Consider the following 20,850-nt stretch of genomic DNA (forward strand, 5'->3'; position numbering starts at 1 on the left):
TGGGTTAATTAATTAAATGGTCCTTGTAAATATTCAGAATTTTGTTTTTAGTTCCTACAAAATAAAATCACACTTTTTAATCCCTATAAAATGTTCCATTAACAGTTTTAGTCCCTATAAAAATTTTCCATCAGCATATTTAGTCCCTATCAAAAATTTCCATCAACCTTTTTGGTCCCTAAAATGCTTAAGGAAAATGTCACCGGGACTAAAAAGTGTGATTTTATTTTGTAGGGACTAAAAACAAAACTGTGAATATTTATAGGGACTAAAAACTTAATGGCTTAATTGCATGTTTGATCCCTTATGTTTATTTTAGTTTTCAAGTTGGTCCCTTACGTTTTGAAAGTTTCAAGTTGGTCCCTTACGTTTTAAAAGTTTTCAAGTTGGTCCCTTACGTTTTGAAAGTTTCAAGTTGGTCCCTTATGTTTATTTTAGTTTTCAAGTTGGTCCCTTATGTTTATTTTAGTTTTCAAGTCGGTCCAAAACATAAGGGACCAACTTGAAAACTAAAATAAACATAAGGGACCAACTTGAAAACTAAAATAAACATAAGGGACTAACTTGAAACTTTCAAAACGTAAGGGACCAACTTGAAAACTAAAATAAACGTATGGGACCAACTTGAAACTTTCAAAACATAAGGGACCAACTTGAAAACTAAAATAAACATAAGGGACCAAACATGCAATTAAGCCAAACTTAATTAATCCTTTAAATTTTAACCAAAAAAACCCAATCATATCCCAAAATAAAAAAAAAAATAATTCAAAATCAAATCTAAAAACAATACTTGCTCGACACGTAGGAGACCCCTATATAAACAGTCCACACGCTCATTCTTTGTCACTATTTCTTTCTCACTCTCTCTCTCTCGCTATTTTCTAACGTTCGGAAAAGAAAGAAATCGAGGGTTAGGGTTTTCACTTTTCAAAATCCCAAAATCATCAAAACCCAATTCACTATCATGGCATCATCATCAACATCGACAAAGAAGATCACTCAAAAGCAGAAGATGATCAAATTGGGTAAGCAACAACAATCAAAGAAGATCACCCTGGTAAGTTCCGACGGCGACACCTTCGAAATCGACGAAGCCGTAGCATTAGAATCACAAACAATCAAGTACATGATCGAGGACAATTGCGTGGACGACACTGGAATCCCTATCTCAAACGTAACCAGCGAGATTCTAGCTATGGTAATTGAGTATTGCAAGAAACATGTTGAAGCTGCTGCGTTTGCTGAAGAAGAAAAGCCTTGGAAGTCGGATGGTCTTGTGTATCGTAAAAAGGTTTCGAGTACCGAAGAAAAGAAATCCGGTGAAGATGTTCCTAAGGCTGCAGAGAAAGAAGTGAGTAAGGAGGATGAGCTTGAAAAGTGGGATGCTGAATTTGTTAAGATTGATAATATTACGCTGTTTGAACTCGTTCGTGCTGCGAATTACTTGGATATTAAGAGCTTGCTGGAGCTTACTTGTAACACTGTAGCTGGGATTATACGTGGTAAGACATCGGAGCAGATTCGTCAGGCTTTTAAGATTGCGAATGATTTCTCTCCGGAGGAAGAGGAAGAGATTCGTAAGGAAAATCAATGGGCTTTTGAATGATTGTTGAATGAAATATGTCAATTTAGTCTCCAATGCATAGAGATAGTCTAGAGATTAAATTTGTGTTTTGTTCGTTATTATATATTTGATTGAATTTTATTGAAATTCCACCAAATAAATTTATATAGACAATGTTATAAACTACACTAAACAATATCAAGAACCGTATCAGTTTGTCGAATTGTTAGATTGTTGGGAATTGTAGTATTTCATAGTGATTTTAAAGTTAGCGTCTTATTTGGGACGCCTTGGGGTCCCCGGGATTTGGGATCCTCAACGGCCCTAAGCAGGTGTCTCCAAAAAATGTTTATTGAAGGCGGGTTAACATTATACTGCCTGCAGGTTCCTCAACCTAGATGTTATAAACTATACTAAACAATATCAAAACCTGTAGCACTATTATTGATTGAATGAAAACAATGACCAAGATGACTACAAGTCTACAACAAGCCGAATAGTTGTACCATGGAGATTTCAAAATTTGGAGTAAAGCATGTAACTCGGTCCATTAAGATCTGGTTTTTGATGGACTACTGATTGGTTGAGAGAATTATAACTCTTTCTCTCTAATTCTTGATTTTATGTTGTGTTCAAAACTTATTTTATGTTTCTCTGATGTGCATATTTGATGCCGTGTTGACTGTTTTGTGCATCGGTTCAATTATAGGAAGGGATATATGAAGTTTTCCTAATTCTATTTGGAATTAATATTGAAAATTGAAACAGTTTGTGTATCTTTTCATTTGGTTGTATCATTCTGCTCTCTCACAGTTTGTGTATCTTTTCATTGGTTGAAATTGATTCTAGTTTTCTGATTAATTCTTTTTCTCTGGTTATCGTTACAAACTTATGCGACAATTGTCATTTTGAAGTTTTCCGTATTCTGTTTGGAATTGATATTGAAACAGTGTGTATCTTTTCATTTCCTTGTTCTGTTTTCATTTAAAAGTGTGGTATCAGTTTGTTCTTATTCTGTTTTGGATTAAGGTTGTTGTAACGATTTTTCTTACTGATTTTGAAGTCAGTGAAAGAGCTAATCATGTGATTATGACTTGCTATTGATATTGAGGTTATGACTACTGCACTGCTATTGTTAATGATTAAATATGACGCTGGCAGTATGTTTAGGAGGTTATATGGGTTGCTCTTGATACTAGCATATCCAAAATTTATTCCCTTATTACCTTAGAATTTCTTTTTGGATTTGTTGTTGTTGCTGTAGTTGTTTTGGATGAATTGATTGGTTGTTCATGTTTTTGTTTTGAAATTCTTTGCAATTAATCGAAGTTTTTGTTTTAGGTGAGATTGACGTGGAAACTAGGCTAAAAGGTAGTTGATAGTGATGCATACAGTTTTAAAACAACTTGCCTTTGAAAATTTTCAAGAAATTATTTTCAGGAAATTAAACTTGCAAAGAGAAAACATTCTAAACTGATCGCTTGTAGGAAATAAATTATATAGCAGTGTGGTCTGGTGTGGTGATGGTGCTGAGCTGACCTTATGTGACCACCGTCATCATCAACCAATCAAATTGGTTCTAATGGCTTATTCGTTCTTGAGTTATGAATCGAGGAGCCAACTTGTCTAGTAGGTTCCTTTTTGACCAATTATAATTGCACATGAGAGGATGAACAGGGGTGGTTTGAAATCAGAATTTATCATGAAGGGTGTATACATAGCAATATATGATAGGCATGGTGTGTCTCTTTGATGTAACATTTTGAATGGTTACTGTCAAGTATTGATGTCGGTGCAGTGTCTCTCAGGAAATGCTGCTGCGTGTATAGTCAGAGTAGATATCAGTTTTGCTGTGAAGCTTTCTATATAGATAGTTGTAAATCCCATAGAAAGTGGCGTTCATTTGATGTTGAACTTCTCTGGTTTTGGGTGTGTGGATGTCTCTGTGTTTTAGGGTGTACTTGACTGCTTTAATTATTTAAAGTTGTACTCTGTTAAGCTGTATTTTCTGCATAACCTTAGCGTGATTTTTTTTTTTTTAATAGTAAGGGGCAAGGGCCCTGCTAAGAAGATTGATTAACTATATGAATATTATCCAAACACATTACATCTTCGAAATGGAAGCTTAACAGAAAGCTAGGCATACTGTCATAGATCTAAAAATCTGCACCTAAAGGTAAGCCATGTTTTGCTAAACAATCTGCAGCATGGTTTGCACTTAACATGCCTAAAGTAACAAACTCAATGGCCTTGGCCATTTATTTAATTCTTGTAACCAACACAGTATATTGAGGAGTGCAGCATTCCTTGGTTACCAGATTAACTGCAGTGAGCGCATCCGACTCTTTTAGCTTGAACCAACCCACACCTACCAATCTTTCTGGCAAACCCTGAACCAACCCACACCTACCAATCTTTCCTGCAAAACCCCAAAGCAACCCACACTTACCAATCTTTCCTGCAAAACCCCACTAGAATTATCCATTGTGATTGCGAGCCAATCCTCCCGCACCCGCAGACCTGCTTAATTGCATAACAGCAGCATCACAATTAATTGTAACCATCCCTTATCCAGGGCAGACCATTTCTGGCTCAGAACGAATGACACATTTGGAACTCCCAGAACATGAACAAATCCTCCTCTTTAGCTCTCTTAAGATCTTCAGCAAGGTAATAAACTTGGAAAATGGTATTACCTTGATTTGGAATGATGGCTTTGAAAAACAACTCACTTCTATTGCACCAAATTCTATCTCGAATAAAAGTGAACGCAATATTTCAATTTCAAGCACCATAAAATTTCCCATCAGAAGTTAAATTGTACCTAAACCACTCTTCCAAAGTGGAACTAGGAATAAAGGATCATTATCCACCTATCTGGAATATTTCCAAACCAGCATTGCCTGTCCACAGTCTCTGAACACGTGAAGGAACATCTCAGATTCCAGATAGCGGATCGGACACAAGTCGCATCAGTCATATTTCACCTTTTCTTGTTGACATTTGTCATCAAAATTCCACGACCAATCTTCCACAACCGTAACTTGATTCTTTCGCGATCCAACTTCAAATTAGCGGAATGATTGAATTGGAATTCATCTCGTCAACTGGTACAGCAATCTATAAGCTAGACCATTTAAAAAAATTTCATCAGAAGCACCAATGATAGAGCCAATCACTGACTGAGGAAAATTGGCTGTCTGCTTGACTACATTCCACTCCGCCATTTGGAGCATAATCTTTAACAGATACGACCTACTCAATCACGTACAAACTGCTCATTGCTGCCCCATCCATCTTGGCCATACTAGGCCCCCAAGGATCTGTCTAGATATTCACTCTTGCGCCATTGCCTACCCCCCAAATGATATTTTCATTTACATTCTGCCACTGTCACCCCTTGCAAACTCCTTGCCAAAAGTTAGAACCAGGTCTATTACTTCTGATTCTAGGCATAATATCTGGACCACACGAATATTTAGATTTGATAATTTTAAGTTTTAATCCACGAATCATTACTTCTATGACAAAGAGACCAACCTGCTTTCATCATAGAGGTCATGTTCATATTGTGGGCAGATCTAAGCCCCAAACCCTCATAATTTTTAGGTAAACAGATAGCACCTCAAGATGTTAAATAACATATTTTGTGATATGGAGTATCACTCAAAATAAAATATCTACACTTTCTCTTAATATCATCACAAAGAGCTCTCAGAAGATAGGTTGTTTGCATGACATAAGATGGCATAGCCTGAATTACAAATTTGGCAAAGGGTAATTCTACCCACAAGAGATAAGTTATTTAACTTCCATTTGCTGAGCCTCAGTGTTACCTTTATCAAAGATAAACAAGCACCTCTTTTACTATTATTATGCAAGAGAGGGACACCAAGATATTTTTCTAAATCTGTACTTTGAAACCCCAAGGCTTCACTCAACACATTCTTCTGATACTAGCCAACATTCTGTTGATTCAAACTAACCTTAGCATGACTTATGGTCTGATTATTGTGCATTAACATATTTTCTCTTTGAGTATAATGTAATTTTTTGAATATAATATTTTTATATATAATTATCATTATTATTTAAAATTTAATAGTTTACACCCATAGACTAAGGTTAGTCAAGTAGCCTAGTGGCTACAAATTCAACTTTTTTAAGGTGAATAAGTTGGGTGTTCAAGGTTTGAACCCAGGCCCGTGCATAAATTATGCACTGTCCCTACTAACTGTGTTAGTCTCATAGAGACTTATAGGGAGAAAGAAAAAAAAAAAAAACTGAAACTTCAAAATTTATGGGTGCGCTTGTTTTAACTTTAAAAAATATATATTTTATGTTAAAAAATATAGCGATTTAAAAAAAAAAAAAAAGAAACTGAAGCTATTTGTGTTTATTTACAATCCAAAAAATAACTTTCAGTAAATTTTTTTTTAATGAGTTCATGTGTTACCTTCTTGTTTTTGAAGAAATAGATTTTGGAAAAAACTAATCCTAATAATAGCTTTTCATTTTAGAGTGAAAATAGATTTTTTTTTATAAAATAATTTTTCTAAAAATCCTAAACAAACATTTGAAAATGACAAAAGTGATTTTTTTTCCTTCAAAAAAAAAGTGATTTTTGTTTTTCTAAAACAAAAGGCACCCGTGCATCAATCCTTTTCTCAAATCAAATCACAAAGGAAAGCCAAAAAAATAAAATCCATGGAAACTTTGTAATAGAGTGCATTTATCCTCAATCACTTACTAATACCAATACCAATATATCAAAGCTGAAAAAGAGAATTACCCAACACAAATCACCTCAAAGATTATGAAAAACACACAAAAGTTATCAAATAAGTGAACACCTATTCATTGAGGTATAATCACATTCCAATTTCAAGAAACGGGGACCAAGTTGTGATACATTTTAACAAAACTTACATATACATGCCAAAGGAAGAAGTAAACATAAAATACTAAAAAAATATATATCGAAAGGTGAAGCATATTATATCACTTATGAACTTAATGTGGGATCCTCCCCTTCAGTGGGCTCAATGTATATTTCGGATGCATCAGTAGACTGTACGGAAGTAACTGGATCGGTTGAAGAACTCGAAGTTCCTGAAGTAGATGAATCCACGACGACTTCTGTATAAGCTGTAGACTCGGAAACCAGTCCCTGTGGTTGTGCCTCTGTAGCTTCACGCGCTGCTTTTTCCTTTGCTTTTTTGGCTCTATCCAACACTTCTTCCTGTATAAGAATTATAATTTCGAACATGTAAAAGATGAGCATCTAAATCTAACATAGTCCCATAAGCGGTCATTTTAAATTATGTACTAGAGCACCATTAGATTGGTATACAGACACAAGATAACATTAACACTAATACGTAGACACAAAAATGACACTTGTCGGCAATGTGTATGCCTTGAATCTGAAGTGTTGATGGTACATTTGATATCCATTTGATATACAGTGCACCGACATATACTTTTATGGCCCAATAATATGTCTTGCAGCAAAAATTAACTCAGGAATTCAAATTGGATAGGCCAATGTACCATTTTGAAATATATAACTGATTTTACACTGAAAAAAAAAATTCTTTATAACTACCGAAATTCGGAACCTTTTTTTTCAGATAATTTGACAACCCCCAGTACCTGGATTGTCAATTGTAGATCGCAAAAAACAGCAGTTTGTTTAAATCCCTTAACGCTACAATGGTCTAGCACCACTATAGCCTCAACTTGACGATAGTTTGTACTAAATAGCCTAGAGTTGAACAATAGCGATTTGTTCAAATCTACAAGCAGGTCATAGTTTTCCAACGAATATAGTTAGTAAACAACAATATTGTTTAGGAAGTCCTGAAGCAAACCCATATGAGATAACAGATTCAATGCAGATTTATTATAGTTTATACCATAAACCCAGGACAACACAATGCCAATTGAAAATGTTCCTTACCTGAAATTCCTGTACTTGTTTTTGTTGTTCAGCTTGTAGTCTTCCAACTGTACTCAAGAGCTCACCAAGTGTCGACTCGATGCGCTCATTCAGAGTTTCAGCAAGAGCTTTTCCTAAGAAAAATGCATCCAGAACATTTTTGCTGCTGCTATCACCATCACCTACATGATTCACATACTTCAAAAAACTACATAATCAAGTACCTAAAACAAAAATCTAAGGATAGATAGTTTTTTAAAGGGATTAGTCTCATCCGTGTAAACCACATATTTACGACTATGTAATTACAAGTTTGGCAAAACAAATCCTTAAGAATGAATTATCATTCATCACTAAATTGTGGAAAATCCGATGGTTTAAAAACCGGACTGAACTGGTCGATTCAACCAGGAATCTATCGGTTTGCCGATTGGTTTGGCCATGATTGTAACATTCTGGTTTAACCAATTGAATGTTACAGTACTGCTGCCTTGGTTATCAAAAAAATAAATTTAGTCAGCAATTTTAATCTTAATCAAAGGGATTTGCTTCTAGAAGCTGAGCTTTCCAAGTCTGTTAGAATATTCTCCATCTTTGGTGAAAATGGTTGTAACTAAATTCTCTTTATATAACCTTTTGAGCTAAATGAAAAGTAAAATCAGAATTCAATCACTATATTCTCTCTCAATCATTATGAATCCAGCAATTGTTCATCAACATACAACTTTATTCCATCATTAGAGCTCCTGTAGTGAACAAGGATCGTCAGCAGTGCTCCCTAACAATCCAAATCGGTCTCAATGAAGTCTGAACTGGCTGAACTGCGGTTGAATGTTTTATTTTTATTTATTTACTTTAATACTTTTTTTCTTTTATATTTGTCAACCGGTTCACCCACTGATTGAACTGATTGAATCATGACCAGAATGTCTCACCGGCTATGAAACACATATACTCCTCGGATTAGGCGTGTCCCGGTGTCGGATATGTATCGTGTCTGACACCCACACACACCGACACATATGATTGCATTAATGATCGACATTCTTATAATAATTCCCAATAGGGAAATAATAATTCCCAATAAGTTCCCTGAATTCAATTGTTCATCCTAAAGTTATAAACATATACTACTATTCAGAAATGTGAAATAATATAATAATCAATCCCACCCACCACCCGAAATGAAATTATAGAGAAAATAATACAATATGATAACAATTCAAGAACTAGATACAACATTAACGATAAAAAAAACAAAAATAATTTGATGTTAACAACCTTCTTCATGGAATTCAAGAACACGTCATTACATTAAAACCAACAAAAGAGAGTTAAATAAAACAAAAATTTTGTACCAGAGGGGGGTCCACCAGGGAAGAAGGTATTGTTACAGCGAAGTCCAGTGGTCTGAAAACCCCTTTTGTTGCAGCTGGGAAGTTGAATGCATATTGGTTTGGAAAAAGAAGGAACGAGGATGTTGGAAAAGGTTTTGGACAACCTAGGAGAAGCAAAGGTCGTTGGAGATGGTGAAGGGGAGAGACTGGTGGTGTTCATTTTTCTCTTCCAAAACACACACTCTTCTTGTTGTTGTGTCTATGTGTTTTGTTGTTAATCCCACACTTACCAACACTTTCCAGTTTCCACACAAGATGTAATAAAATAAAAGAAATGTGTTTTTATTTAATTAAATTAAAAGAAAAACTTTTTTTTTGTTTGAAGGAAAATTAATAGAAAAATCTTGTAAAGCGAATATTTTTAGTCAAGCCATCTGTGTTAACTTTTTATCATGAATCTTGTTGGTGAGTCGAGGGCGCAGAAGAAACAACAGATTCAACGCTTTAAGATCACAAGAAAGGAGACTCGACATCTCCAATCAAAATTTTAAGGTACTAGATGTGTAGAATAGACTCCCCTACCAACCTGATGCGTCATGAATCGAACCCCTGGTCAAGTAGAGACTCAAGTTTCTTACCACTTTGCTCCTACTTATTTTAATTAAATAAAATTTATATATATATTTTTTGAAAATAAACAACAAAATATATACAATATTTTTTGAAAATCAGTAGGAGCATACATTTGCCAAATACTCCTTCCAGTTTTATTTATAAGAGAAAGTTTACATTTTAGATTTATTGAATTAACGATGTATCTAGTTCTAGATACATCCTTTATTAAATTAATCTAGGGAAAATTGCACTCACCTCCCTCGAAGTTTCATTGAATATCACAAACACCCTCTCTAGTTTTAAATTAATCTAAAACATTAATTTTCTCTTATAAATGAGACTGGTGTAGTAGCAAAGTACCAGTATATAACGTAAAATTTTATGAAATATGGATACGTTTAGAAAGAAAAAGTTACAAATACAAAAAATAAAACTCACCCTAAATTTGTTATGAAAAATCATTTTAAGATTATTGTTTTTGTTTTGACAGTCACTTTTTTTTTTTTTGACAATCACTTTCACTTTTGTCGTCGCTGGGAAGTTAAATGCATATGAGTTTGGAAGAAGAAAGAACGGGGATGTTGGAAAAAGTTTTGGACAACCTAGGAGAAACAAAGGTTGTTGGAGATGGTGAAGGGGAGAGAGTGGTGTTCATAAATGGAGAAGATCTTTACCCTTCATTTTCTCTTCCAAAAGTACACAGAGACACACTCCTTGTTGTGTCTATATGTTTTGTTGTTAATCCCACACAAGATGTACTCCTCTCTCTCTCTCTCTCTAGCAAGATGTAAGAATAAAATAAATTAAAGGATCCCTTAAAAAAGTTAATTAAATTAAAGAAAAAGTATTGTTGTAAATAAAATTTTAGGTTAAATTAAATGCATTTTGTCCCGTGTTATTTGACCGAATTTTGGTTTATCTCATGTAATTTTTTCTTTTTTGAATTTCGACCATGTAATTAAAGATTATTCTATTTTAGACATTCGAGCAAATTTCCAAAATTAAAGATACTTTTGCCCTTGTCATTTGAAATAATTTCAATTTGCATCGATTCTTTTGTACGGTTAAATGCCACGAAAGTGTAAAACTAAAGAATCTTTAAATAATAAGGTTGAAATCCCAAAATAATTTTTTACAAAGGGTAGGCCAGAATTCGCTCAAATGACAGGGCTTTAATGTGCATTCAACCCTAGAATTTTCATAGAAGCCACTTGTCAACTTTTATTACAGTAGAAACTCTTTAATTTAATACTCTGTAAATTAATAAACTCTCTAAAATAATAAATTTGTCCGGTTCCGATTTGGGCCAATGTAAAACATTGAAAAACTTGGATAAAATAATAAGATAATAATTTTTCGGAAGATCCCTTTATAATTTTCGGTCCCAAGAAAATCTTAAATTAATAATTTATAGAAACTGAAAAAAATATATTAAGAATACATTGAACACATTTGTTCCTCTTGTTTACATTTACTGTACTTCAAAAGTCATTATTGATTTCCAATGCATATGAACACATTAGTTACTAATTTACGTTGAGTCCCAAGGTTCGCTGCAACGTAATTCTAAGAGGCATAATTTGCCTTTTTGTTTGGTATGTACAATATAATTACTTAAAAACTCTTTAAATTAATAATTATTAATTTATCGATAAATTAATAACTCTCTAAATTAATAAATTTCTCCGGTTCTGACATTTTTAATTTATAGAGTTTCCACTGTAGTTGCTATCATGTTCCCTGAATCTAAGTTATGACATGTAAGAATTGTTCTTTGGTTTTGGAGTGGACAAATTTATTTTGAATAAATTGCTTTTTGTAAAATGTAAGTTTAGTTAAAAATGAATTTAATGTAAAGTAACTTATGTTTTGATGCATTTATTTAAAATGAGTTGAACAATAAATTTAAATGTAAAAATTATATTTGGTGTCAAAAGCTACAAATTTTATTTTTGCTTTAGTTAAGATCAATTTTAAGCACCATCACCGAAACATATCAAAATTAATTTCATGTGTTCGGAATCATGTTTGCCTCCAATGGTAAATTTAATTCAACAATCTTCAACACCCACTTTTTCAATTCCCAACACTCCAGATCATTTTCTCTCTCTTAATTTAACATCCATTCAATTTTTACCTCTCCAATGGTTTTCATTCAACACCCTACCCCACCACTTTTTATTTCTTATTCTTATTTAATTTTTGTTTTTATAATTACATAAAATTATAATTATCGATTATAATTAAATTAAAATAATACAATTTTTTTTTTTAAAAACAATATTTATTTAAATAATTTTTTTATTTTTTTAACTTGAAATGCAATACAGCAAACTAAGCACGCGACACATAAATAGCTTAAAATGAAAGACAACAAACAAGCACACAACACACACGTAATTTATTTAGTACGATACAAATGATCTTCAATTACGAAACATTCCAAACTTTGTCCATATGTGCTTCACTAGATCTGCTTGCAATGCGTGATGAACATTTGGATCACGCAACTCGGATCTAGCACGCACATGATTTGCAAAAGTGGGTAACACCTCGGTCGAGTATGGTTGCGGTGTACTAGATTCACTTCTCTCAGATTGCTCAAAATCGGTCCAACGTTGAGCATATGTATCTCGTTCATCCTCAACAATCATATTATGTAATATGATGCATGACCTCATGATGATACCTAAATCGGTTATGTCCCACAAGCGAGCTGGTTCACGGATGATTTTAAATCGAGCTTGAAGCACTCCAAAAGCACGTTTGATGTCCTTCCGACATCCCTCTTGATGTTTTGCAAATAACTTATCGGGTTCACTTTGAGGAAGTCTAATTGATTTGATGAAAGTTGGATAAGAAGGGTAGATACCATCAGCTAGATAGTATGTCATATTATAGGGACGTTGATTCACAAAGAAATTCACCCTTGGAGTTTTTCTCCGTTCCACATCATCAAACACTGGTGACCGGTCTAGAACGTTTATATCGTTCAACGTTCCCGGACATCCAAAAAAGGCATGCCAGATCCATAGATCATGAGATGCAACTGCTTCAAGAATAACTGTGGTGGTTCCCTTATCCCCCCCTGGTAAATTGACCTTCCCATGCTTTAGGACAATTTTTCCACTCCCAGTGCAAACAGTCAATACTCCCGATCATCCCTTGGAATCCCCGTATTTCACTAACATGTAGTATTCTTTGCAGGTCATCTTGGGTTGGTGCTCTCAAGTACACTTGGTCATACAGTCGTATGATTCCTTTGCAGAATCTAAGTAAGCACTCCAATGCTGTACTACTTCCTATTTTGATGTATTCATCGACCGCATCTGCTGCCACACCATATGCTAACATTCGCATTGCTGTGGTACATTTTGCTAATGGTGATATACCTTCTTTGTTGGTGGCATCAACTCGCTGGGTGAAGTAGTTATCACTACTTGAAAGGTCTCCAACGATTCGAAGGAAAACGTGTTTTTGCATCCGGAACCGACGACGAAACATTGCATCGTCATATGTAGGCTCATTGGCAAAGTAGTCGTCAATGAGTCTTTGGTTAGCTGCTGCATGATCTCTATTTAAATATTTTCTTGTACGAGATCCACTACCTGATCCACTACCTTCCTCTAGTTTTTTTCGACGCTGAATAAATCGGTTGACGATATAAGTGTCTTCAGCATCACGTTTTTGGAAGTAGGCTTCCATATCAAAACCAAAAGGATCCATTGATAGTTTTTGATGATATTGGAAGTAGATATGAATGCAATTTGAGATATTGGAAGTAGATCTGAATGCAATTTGTGATATTGGTAGTAGATATGAATGAGATTTGTGATATTAGAAGTAGGTATGAGTCCCTATATATAAGCAAATAGTTAAAGTCACGGATGATATAATTATTAAAGTCACGGATGGTGAAGCAACACTGACAAATAGTGGAGATAATAGTTAAAGTCAGTGATGGTTTATTTAAAGCAACACTGACAAATAGTGGAGATAGTGGAGATAATTATTAGTGGCAAATAGTATGTGAATTATTATAGCAAATAAGTCACAGGGGACTAGACAACACTGACAATTAAAGTCACGTATAATTAAAGTCACGTATAATTATTAATGGGCAAATAGTGTGTGGTGGACAGTGGTGGACAATTAGTAATGGGCACACAGTGAGGAAGACCATAGAATAGTATGTGAAATTAAAGTTTGTGAAATAAGTCACGGGGCAAATAGTATGCATAATTATTAAAGCAAATAGTGAGGAAGACCATAGAATGGGCACACAGTTAGTAATGGGCATATAGTATGCATAATTATTAAAGCAAATAGTTTGTGAAATAAGTCACGGGGGACTAGACAACAATAGGGACTATCACTGAGGACTAGACAACACTGACAATTATTTAAAGTAAACACTGGGGGACTAGACAACATTGACAATTTTGACCGAATACAAACAAATATTACAGTGAAATTAATTTCCAAACAGTTCACGCACCAAGTTTTCCAACAGATCTTTTTTCCTGTCATCGAGATGCTCTTCGGAACTTAACTTTATGTACATTTTCATTTTCTTCAATCTGTTTTTCTCTTGTTGCACTGCGGTGTACTCTGTCATTTTATCGGTGTACTCTTTAAAGTGTTCCATCTCTTGCACCTTCATTTCTTTGAATTGAACCCACTCCTTTTCCACCTCCTTCAAGCCAGCGTCCTTGCTTTTCTTTTTTCCTTTTTTTTAGCTGCCTCCCTATCCATTGGACGAGCACTAGATCCTACAGAGTCCTCGTGAGATCTCTTAGATCCACTACTTCCTGAGCCAACATTTCCTCCCACTTGACTGCCATAACGAGGTTGATCACGGAGAGCGCGCCATTCTTCCTTTAAAGTAAATTGAACATTCTTCCCACATGCATATATTTCTTGGGCTTTTGCCAACACATCATCTTCTGACCAACCGCTTGCTTGCTGATGCTTAGCGGTATCATAAGCACCAACCCATTTATTTATTAATTTGCTCATATAATTAAAACGGTTTTGGCATGCAATGACATCGCGTGGAGAATCGAATGAGCAATGGTCATTACAATACTCAGCAATTTTACCCCAATATGCTTCACCTGTCTGGTTTCTCCTGACAACACTGGATGTTCCATATTTTATCCACCCACTAATTAACACCAAATTTTGTTCAGTGTTCCATGATGGTTGCTGGTTTTTCTTGCTCTTAGGAGTTGTATCCTCTGGAGTGACTTCATTAGATCTTGTCATTCCACCACGATTTATTTGTGATGAAAATTCAGGATATTCACCAAGACTCTGAAAATTTTCATTCATCATCGGCATATAACCATTAAATGGGGGTGTTTGAGATGGATATCCCATCATAGATCTATATGGATGAAAGTTGTTTGGAACAGAGGATGGGTGATTGAAATTTGAGGCAAAACCAAAATTAGGCATGTTTTGAGGATTTTGGTTGAGAAATTGATTTGGGTTTTGAGGATGTTGGTTTGGAAATTGATTTGGGTTTTGAGGATGTTGGTTGGGAAATTGATTTGGGTGTTGATAATTGTTGGGATTTTGGTAGTTAAATGTGTAATCAGAAGAATTTTGGGTGTTGAATTGATTGTTGTTGGGATCCATTTCACTAATCAAAGACTAAAACTTCAAAAGAAAGGCTAGTAATAAGATTAAGAGAGTGAAAAACTTGATTTTTTTTCTGTGTCCAAATCAAATGATCCAAGTCTCTATTTATAGAGAAAAAAAAATCACGAATTTTGGTAAAAAAAAAAATTATTTCCAATGAAATAATTGAGTGTAAAATATGAAGATAATAAAAATCCTGCCAGCCAGTAAAAACGCGCCACCTGTCCTAATCTTCCCAACCACTTTCTCTCTCCGCGTTCCCCTGACCTGTGACGCGTCCTGTCGGCGCGTGTAACGCACACGCCATTTTTCACACAATCACAACGCGCCGCGTGTCTCAGCTGTGCAGGATTCAACTTGTTGAATCTCTTCATCATCCAACTCCTCCATGTCATCTTCAACAAGCAAGCTTCCAATGGTTCAATAGCCTTCAACACCCTTTCAATAACCCCATTGGAGATGGTCTTATATGTGATGCTCACCAGATTTGCAGGGGTATGCTGTCAGAGCTGCCCCACAACATGTTTCTTAGTGATATAGTTTGAATTCTGCTCTTTACCCAAACAGTTTTGCTCATTCCCAAAGTAAAAGTCCAAAATGCCCCTACACATGTTAACATGCGCTAGTGTATTCTGTACTTATGTTAAGTAACGCTACGTGACTTAACATGCGCTAGTGTATTAAGAGTGTGACTTAAGTCACGCGCCACTTAGCACTAGCGCGAGTTAACTCACACTACTTGGCCGGTGAAGAACAAACGTTTGTCCAACTTTGGTTAGCTTTTCAACATTCAATCCACACATTTTTTTACCACTTTCACACGTTTTTTTTACCACATTTATGTTAGATACGACCTAGGTTCCCATTTCTACCTATAAATACCCTCACATACTTCCTATATTCCTCACATTATCTCCTCCCACTCTCTCACTCTAATTCTCTTCTTTCTTTGTTTTTTTTTTTCAATATTCTCTTTGGGGTAAAAAGTGATCAAAATTCGTCGGGGTAAAATAGTGAGTAGCCGACTTGGGGAAGTGATCGACCCTTGGGATAATTTTAAATCTGCTTTTTTAACCGCAGAAACTTTTTACCATGGGTAAATAGAACTTCTTGTGGTAAAAAAAAAACCAGATTTAAATTTAGCCCAAGGGTTGATGATGTATTTTCCCCAAGAAGGCTGCTCACTATTTTACCCCACGAAAATTGATTACTTTTTACCCCAAAAAGGAGAAAATAAGTAGATTTAGTGAATAAGTTCAAAATTATTGTATGACAATTGTTGTAATGTATGAATTATTAATAAAATAAGATATTGTTATATGCATCAATTTTATTCATTTATTTTATATTTTCTTTTATTTTCTAATGTCGTATTTACTTTTATTAATATTTGTATTTATTCAAAGAATAATATCGAATAAATAATTTAGATTAATGTAAACAAAATAATTTCGGAATAATTTTAATAAAATAATTTAGAATAAAGTTAAGAAAATAATTTAGATTAATGTGAACAAAAAATAATTTCAGAATAATGTTAATAAAATAATTTAGATTAAAGTTAAGAAGTTAATTTAGATCAGAATTAAGTCACGCAACGTGACTTAAGTCATGTTTCTATTATAACTAGCGCAAGTTAACTCACGCAACGTGAGTTAACATGCGTAAGGGTATTTTCGACTTTTACTTTAGGACCGAGCAAAACTGTTAGGGTAAAGAGCAGAATTCATATAGTTTATAAACGAGAAGGGCCTTAACCCAGTTCGAAACATTCGTTAAAAAACTATGTAGTGAATAACAAGTCTATTTTGTTAAGCTTAGACTAAAACATTAGTTGGTTTTTGCATCTTGCAACATGATCCAATCAAAACCAATAAGTAACCGATTTTCTCCAAGCCAACTAATACACACCAAGAGAGATGAAAGGGGTTAGGGCTATTTTGAGCCTTATCTTTCTCGAAGTCAGGGATGAGCAAAATATCCAATTGAATGGATAAAATAATGTCCAAATTCAAAATCATATCCAAATATTTACACAAAAATTAACTGGATTATTTTAAAATGGTCGGTCATCCGCTTTTACAAATATGAGTTTTTTTGTTGGATGTCCAGATCCATAACGATATTAAATAAACATAATTTGAATTGCATTAGAAAAGGACATCATAAATCACGTGTTCAAACAATTCTATAGATGATCATCATTCAATCATAATCTAGGAATCTAGCTAATCATGGTAAATGAATGCATCATCAAAATAAAAGAGAATTAAACATACATAGAGTGAAGAGAATTGGCTTCAACCTTGTTTCCAAGGTTGAAATATGCCACTTTGGTTGCTCTGGTCGCATCTATATGCATTTGAGTCGTCAGGATTCAAAATCTTTCCTTTTGATTGAAAAACGAAATTTAAATGCAATTTCCCACAACCGCACATGGGGGTAAGTGCGCCCACGTTCCATTCACTTAGTCACTTATGCTATTTTTGCTTTTAGTAGCGCACACAAGACCCACATTTGGCCTCATGCATAGCGCGCGTATGACACAAGAGTCCTTCCTTTTCCTTTCTTCAGTACACGGACATGTGGCCCTGATACAAATTTCATGTGTTATTTTTTCTTCCACTTTTTATGGTTTTTTAATCTTTGATGTGTGCTTGAGACTTGAGACAAAATTTCTCCAAGTTGTCTAGACTTCTAAAGTTCGTGATGCTTGGTTTTCATGCTTTTGTAACTTCTACAAGGCGTATTCTGTTCGGATCAACCCACTAATCTATACCAAAAAGACTAAAAACACCTTATAGAGTAGTATGGTTAGGGAATTACAAGACACATGATGATTTAACAAAATATTACATGCTTCTTCACAAAACTATAAATAACTCACTCTAAATCTTATAGAAAATCATAAAATAAACAATAAAAGACTCGATAAAATACTAAAATACACGATATGATGATGAGTCATCATTAGTGTCAGTCTTTCCTCTAGTATATTATAATAGATTTTTCTAACTAATGAAACCATTGCCTTTAATTTGTGCAATGCATTGAAAGCTTAATAACGGAATGAAGAGTAGAGGTTGTACCATGACAACTCAGAAGTTAAGTGAGGTGACAAAAATAGAGTTATGTGGCATGCAAAGAGACGATGTGTTAGTGAAGAATTTGAGAGTCTATTTTGGTATATTATAATAAAAAGATTACCGTTACAAGTAAGTAAAACAACATATTCTAAAAGGTATGTACCTTGACATTTCAATTTATGTTGTTCAATGAGTTAATTTGAATTTTGTAACCGCTTGCTAACAGACTTTCTTTGCGTCTCTTTGGTTTGTTGACTATGTTGGACAGTGAGTTGTTTAGCCTTGTTGATTTTGACAATGCATCTATTCCAAGTTCAATAGACGAATTCGCATTCACCGAACATTAGTTTGACTACTTGGAAACCATTTTTTATGATTAAAGTGGTCTCATAGTTGTCGATCTAATTTTCTGTGAACGTTCATTGTGCGTCTATTCAACTATGAATAGACGCTCAATGGAAATCTACGAGATTAAACATTTCCCTGCACAACAATGTCAACAGACCAAAGAGACGCAAATAAGTTGTTAGCAAGCAATTAAAATTTCATGTTTACTCATTAAACAACACAAGGTTTTAACGTTAGAGCTACATAAGAAAGTTAGTATTAAAAGCAATGTCAGCAGACCAAAGAGACGCAAATTTGTCATTTGTGTCGTAAAATGGTCAATGTTATCTCTATTTTCTCTATTTATTAGATATTATTGAAAAAAAAATCAATAAGAACTATTGCAGATTGTTAGGTGGGTAAGAGGGTTGATATCTGATTCAAAAATGTTCTAGAGCATAAAAGGTGTATTGTATTTGGTGTAATCGTCGAAGACGAAAGCAAGAATTTTGTTTTGGATCTGACGAGTCATTATGCATTGTCTTTTAATAGGTCTATCTCCGCTCCAAATCCCCCTTTTGGAGAGGAGCTAAAATTACATTAAGATTAGTTTGATGCATTCGGAAATTAAAAAAGAAAAAAAGAAAAAAAGCATCTTAAGTAGGTAGAGTACATTAATTAATTTGCTCATACCTGCTTGCTTACGTGAATGTAGGTGTCCCGTTTAAAAATTTCCATCTCTAAAACATCTTAATCTTATTAAACTTTAATTTTTGTGGATTGCAAGTTTGGGCATTGAATTTTAAAGCAGATCCTATGTCAGGCTTAGTTTGACTCCCTTTAAGGCAATTTTTTTGTTTGATATTTTCATTAGTTTTTTGGACAGAGTAGATTTTGAGTACGAGTACGAGACTGGTTTGCTCAGAGCTGATTCAGCTGAATATATTTTTCTTCTGATTTAGCTTAGGCTCGTCTAATGGTGAAATTACAGCTGAATACATTCAATGCAATATCTCAATCGAACCAGCTTGTGTATCGATTCCAGATTGGATTGGTTGGCTAGTCTTCATGTGTGCTACTGCACATTGCATTTCACGTCCATTCTACCTAGATACCCAAATCCCCAAGTGAAAAATCAAACTTTCGACTTAAGTAACTCCCTTTAACTACACTATAGCAAAATTTTTAAGAACTACAGGTGAAATGACCACCCAACTGTTCGAAACAATCTCTCAAAACAATTAAGTCAGAACACCTAACCCCTAAAATGCAAGAAAAGTAGAAACTTCAAACTGCTCAATGCTGTGAATCAAAACTCAACCCCCCACCATAGTGATGTTCAACTAAAATCTGTTTGACCCAAGGATAATCATTTACCAAAGGATAAAATCTTTCATGGGTATTATATTAGAAAAGGTAAAGTGGTTACTTAACTGTTGGCTGTTATTAGTAGCTAATTAGAGGTTAGGAATCGTTAGTTAATGCAGGATGTTTTCTGTTGTAAAATGACCATTTTCTTATAAATAGGGTCAACTCCCTCCCTTTGCTTTTCAGGAATTCATTTGCTAACCAAGGAATCAAGGAACTACTGAATGCTCTAGATGAGGGGATTAGATTCATCTGTGTATATTCATCTATATTGCAACCAAGGAACCTATCAAAAATTTGTGTAGGGTTCTTTTTTTGCTGAACTGTTCAGAAGTCAAAAACAGAACCCCAAAAATGAAAGACCAGAAAATCTCTAGCAAGGAAATAGAATTATTTTGTGGTGATAGAGAAAAATAGGAGCTGTATAATAAGTTGTCCTATGACTAGACTAACTATTCAAGCACTGCCATCATAAGGAAGCCCTCTCACTAATTGCATTTTTCAGTGATCAACATTAAACACCACCCTACCAAGAGGATGCAACTACCATGCGATCACACCAAGCCATTGTTGGTGCACTAATAGTGCTCCTGACAAGAGCAAAAGTCTTTTTATACAACTAGATTTGATCTATTAGCTATCTAACATACTAGGATATATTCCTATCAAACTCACAGCCAATTGAAGCATTGATACTATTCCTAATACGGGCAACATACATTTTTTATGTACCAGTAACTTAGTAGCTTTAGATGAATATGCAATTTTGGACTCCTAAATTCATCAGAAACAAAATCATATGTGAATTTTCCAGAACAGAAATATGTAGAACCAAACTACCAATATGTGAACACAAACCACTTAAATCTTTAGTTTCTTAGAAGATTTCCAGTTGATTTTACTTCCAACCTTTCATCAACAGTTGTCTCTTCAAGTGGTGACTATTGACAAAACAAATTACAT

The 20,850-nt window shown here is 34.4% G+C and overlaps 1 protein-coding gene and 2 pseudogenes across 2 annotated transcripts; 1 reads left to right on the forward strand and 2 right to left on the reverse strand.

The window, feature by feature from the left end:
* Positions 1 to 851: 851 nt before the first annotated feature.
* LOC146926533 (SKP1-like protein 1A pseudogene) lies at positions 852 to 3,578 on the forward strand (annotated as a pseudogene). Its single transcript, XR_015034142.1, has one exon. The product of XR_015034142.1 is annotated as an SKP1-like protein 1A pseudogene (transcript).
* Positions 3,579 to 6,401: 2,823 nt separating this feature from the next.
* Positions 6,402 to 9,170, reverse strand: LOC146926534 (uncharacterized). Its single transcript, XM_085758846.1, has 3 exons — positions 8,867 to 9,170; positions 7,530 to 7,690; positions 6,402 to 6,809 (listed from the first exon to the last, which is right to left on the reverse strand). The coding sequence occupies exons 1-3, from the start codon at positions 9,063 to 9,065 to the stop codon at positions 6,573 to 6,575; spliced, it is 597 nt and encodes a 198-aa protein (XP_085614972.1). The 5' UTR covers positions 9,066 to 9,170; the 3' UTR covers positions 6,402 to 6,572.
* A 2,610-nt stretch (positions 9,171 to 11,780) lies between these two features.
* Positions 11,781 to 15,198, reverse strand: LOC146926535 (uncharacterized; annotated as a pseudogene).
* Between the last annotated feature and the right edge of the window lie 5,652 nt (positions 15,199 to 20,850).

The sequence above is a fragment of the Medicago sativa genome, chromosome 4 (genome assembly GCF_051527215.1).
Source record: "Medicago sativa cultivar Bolivia chromosome 4, Bolivia_mono, whole genome shotgun sequence".
NCBI classification, from domain to species: Eukaryota; Viridiplantae; Streptophyta; class Magnoliopsida; order Fabales; family Fabaceae; genus Medicago; species Medicago sativa.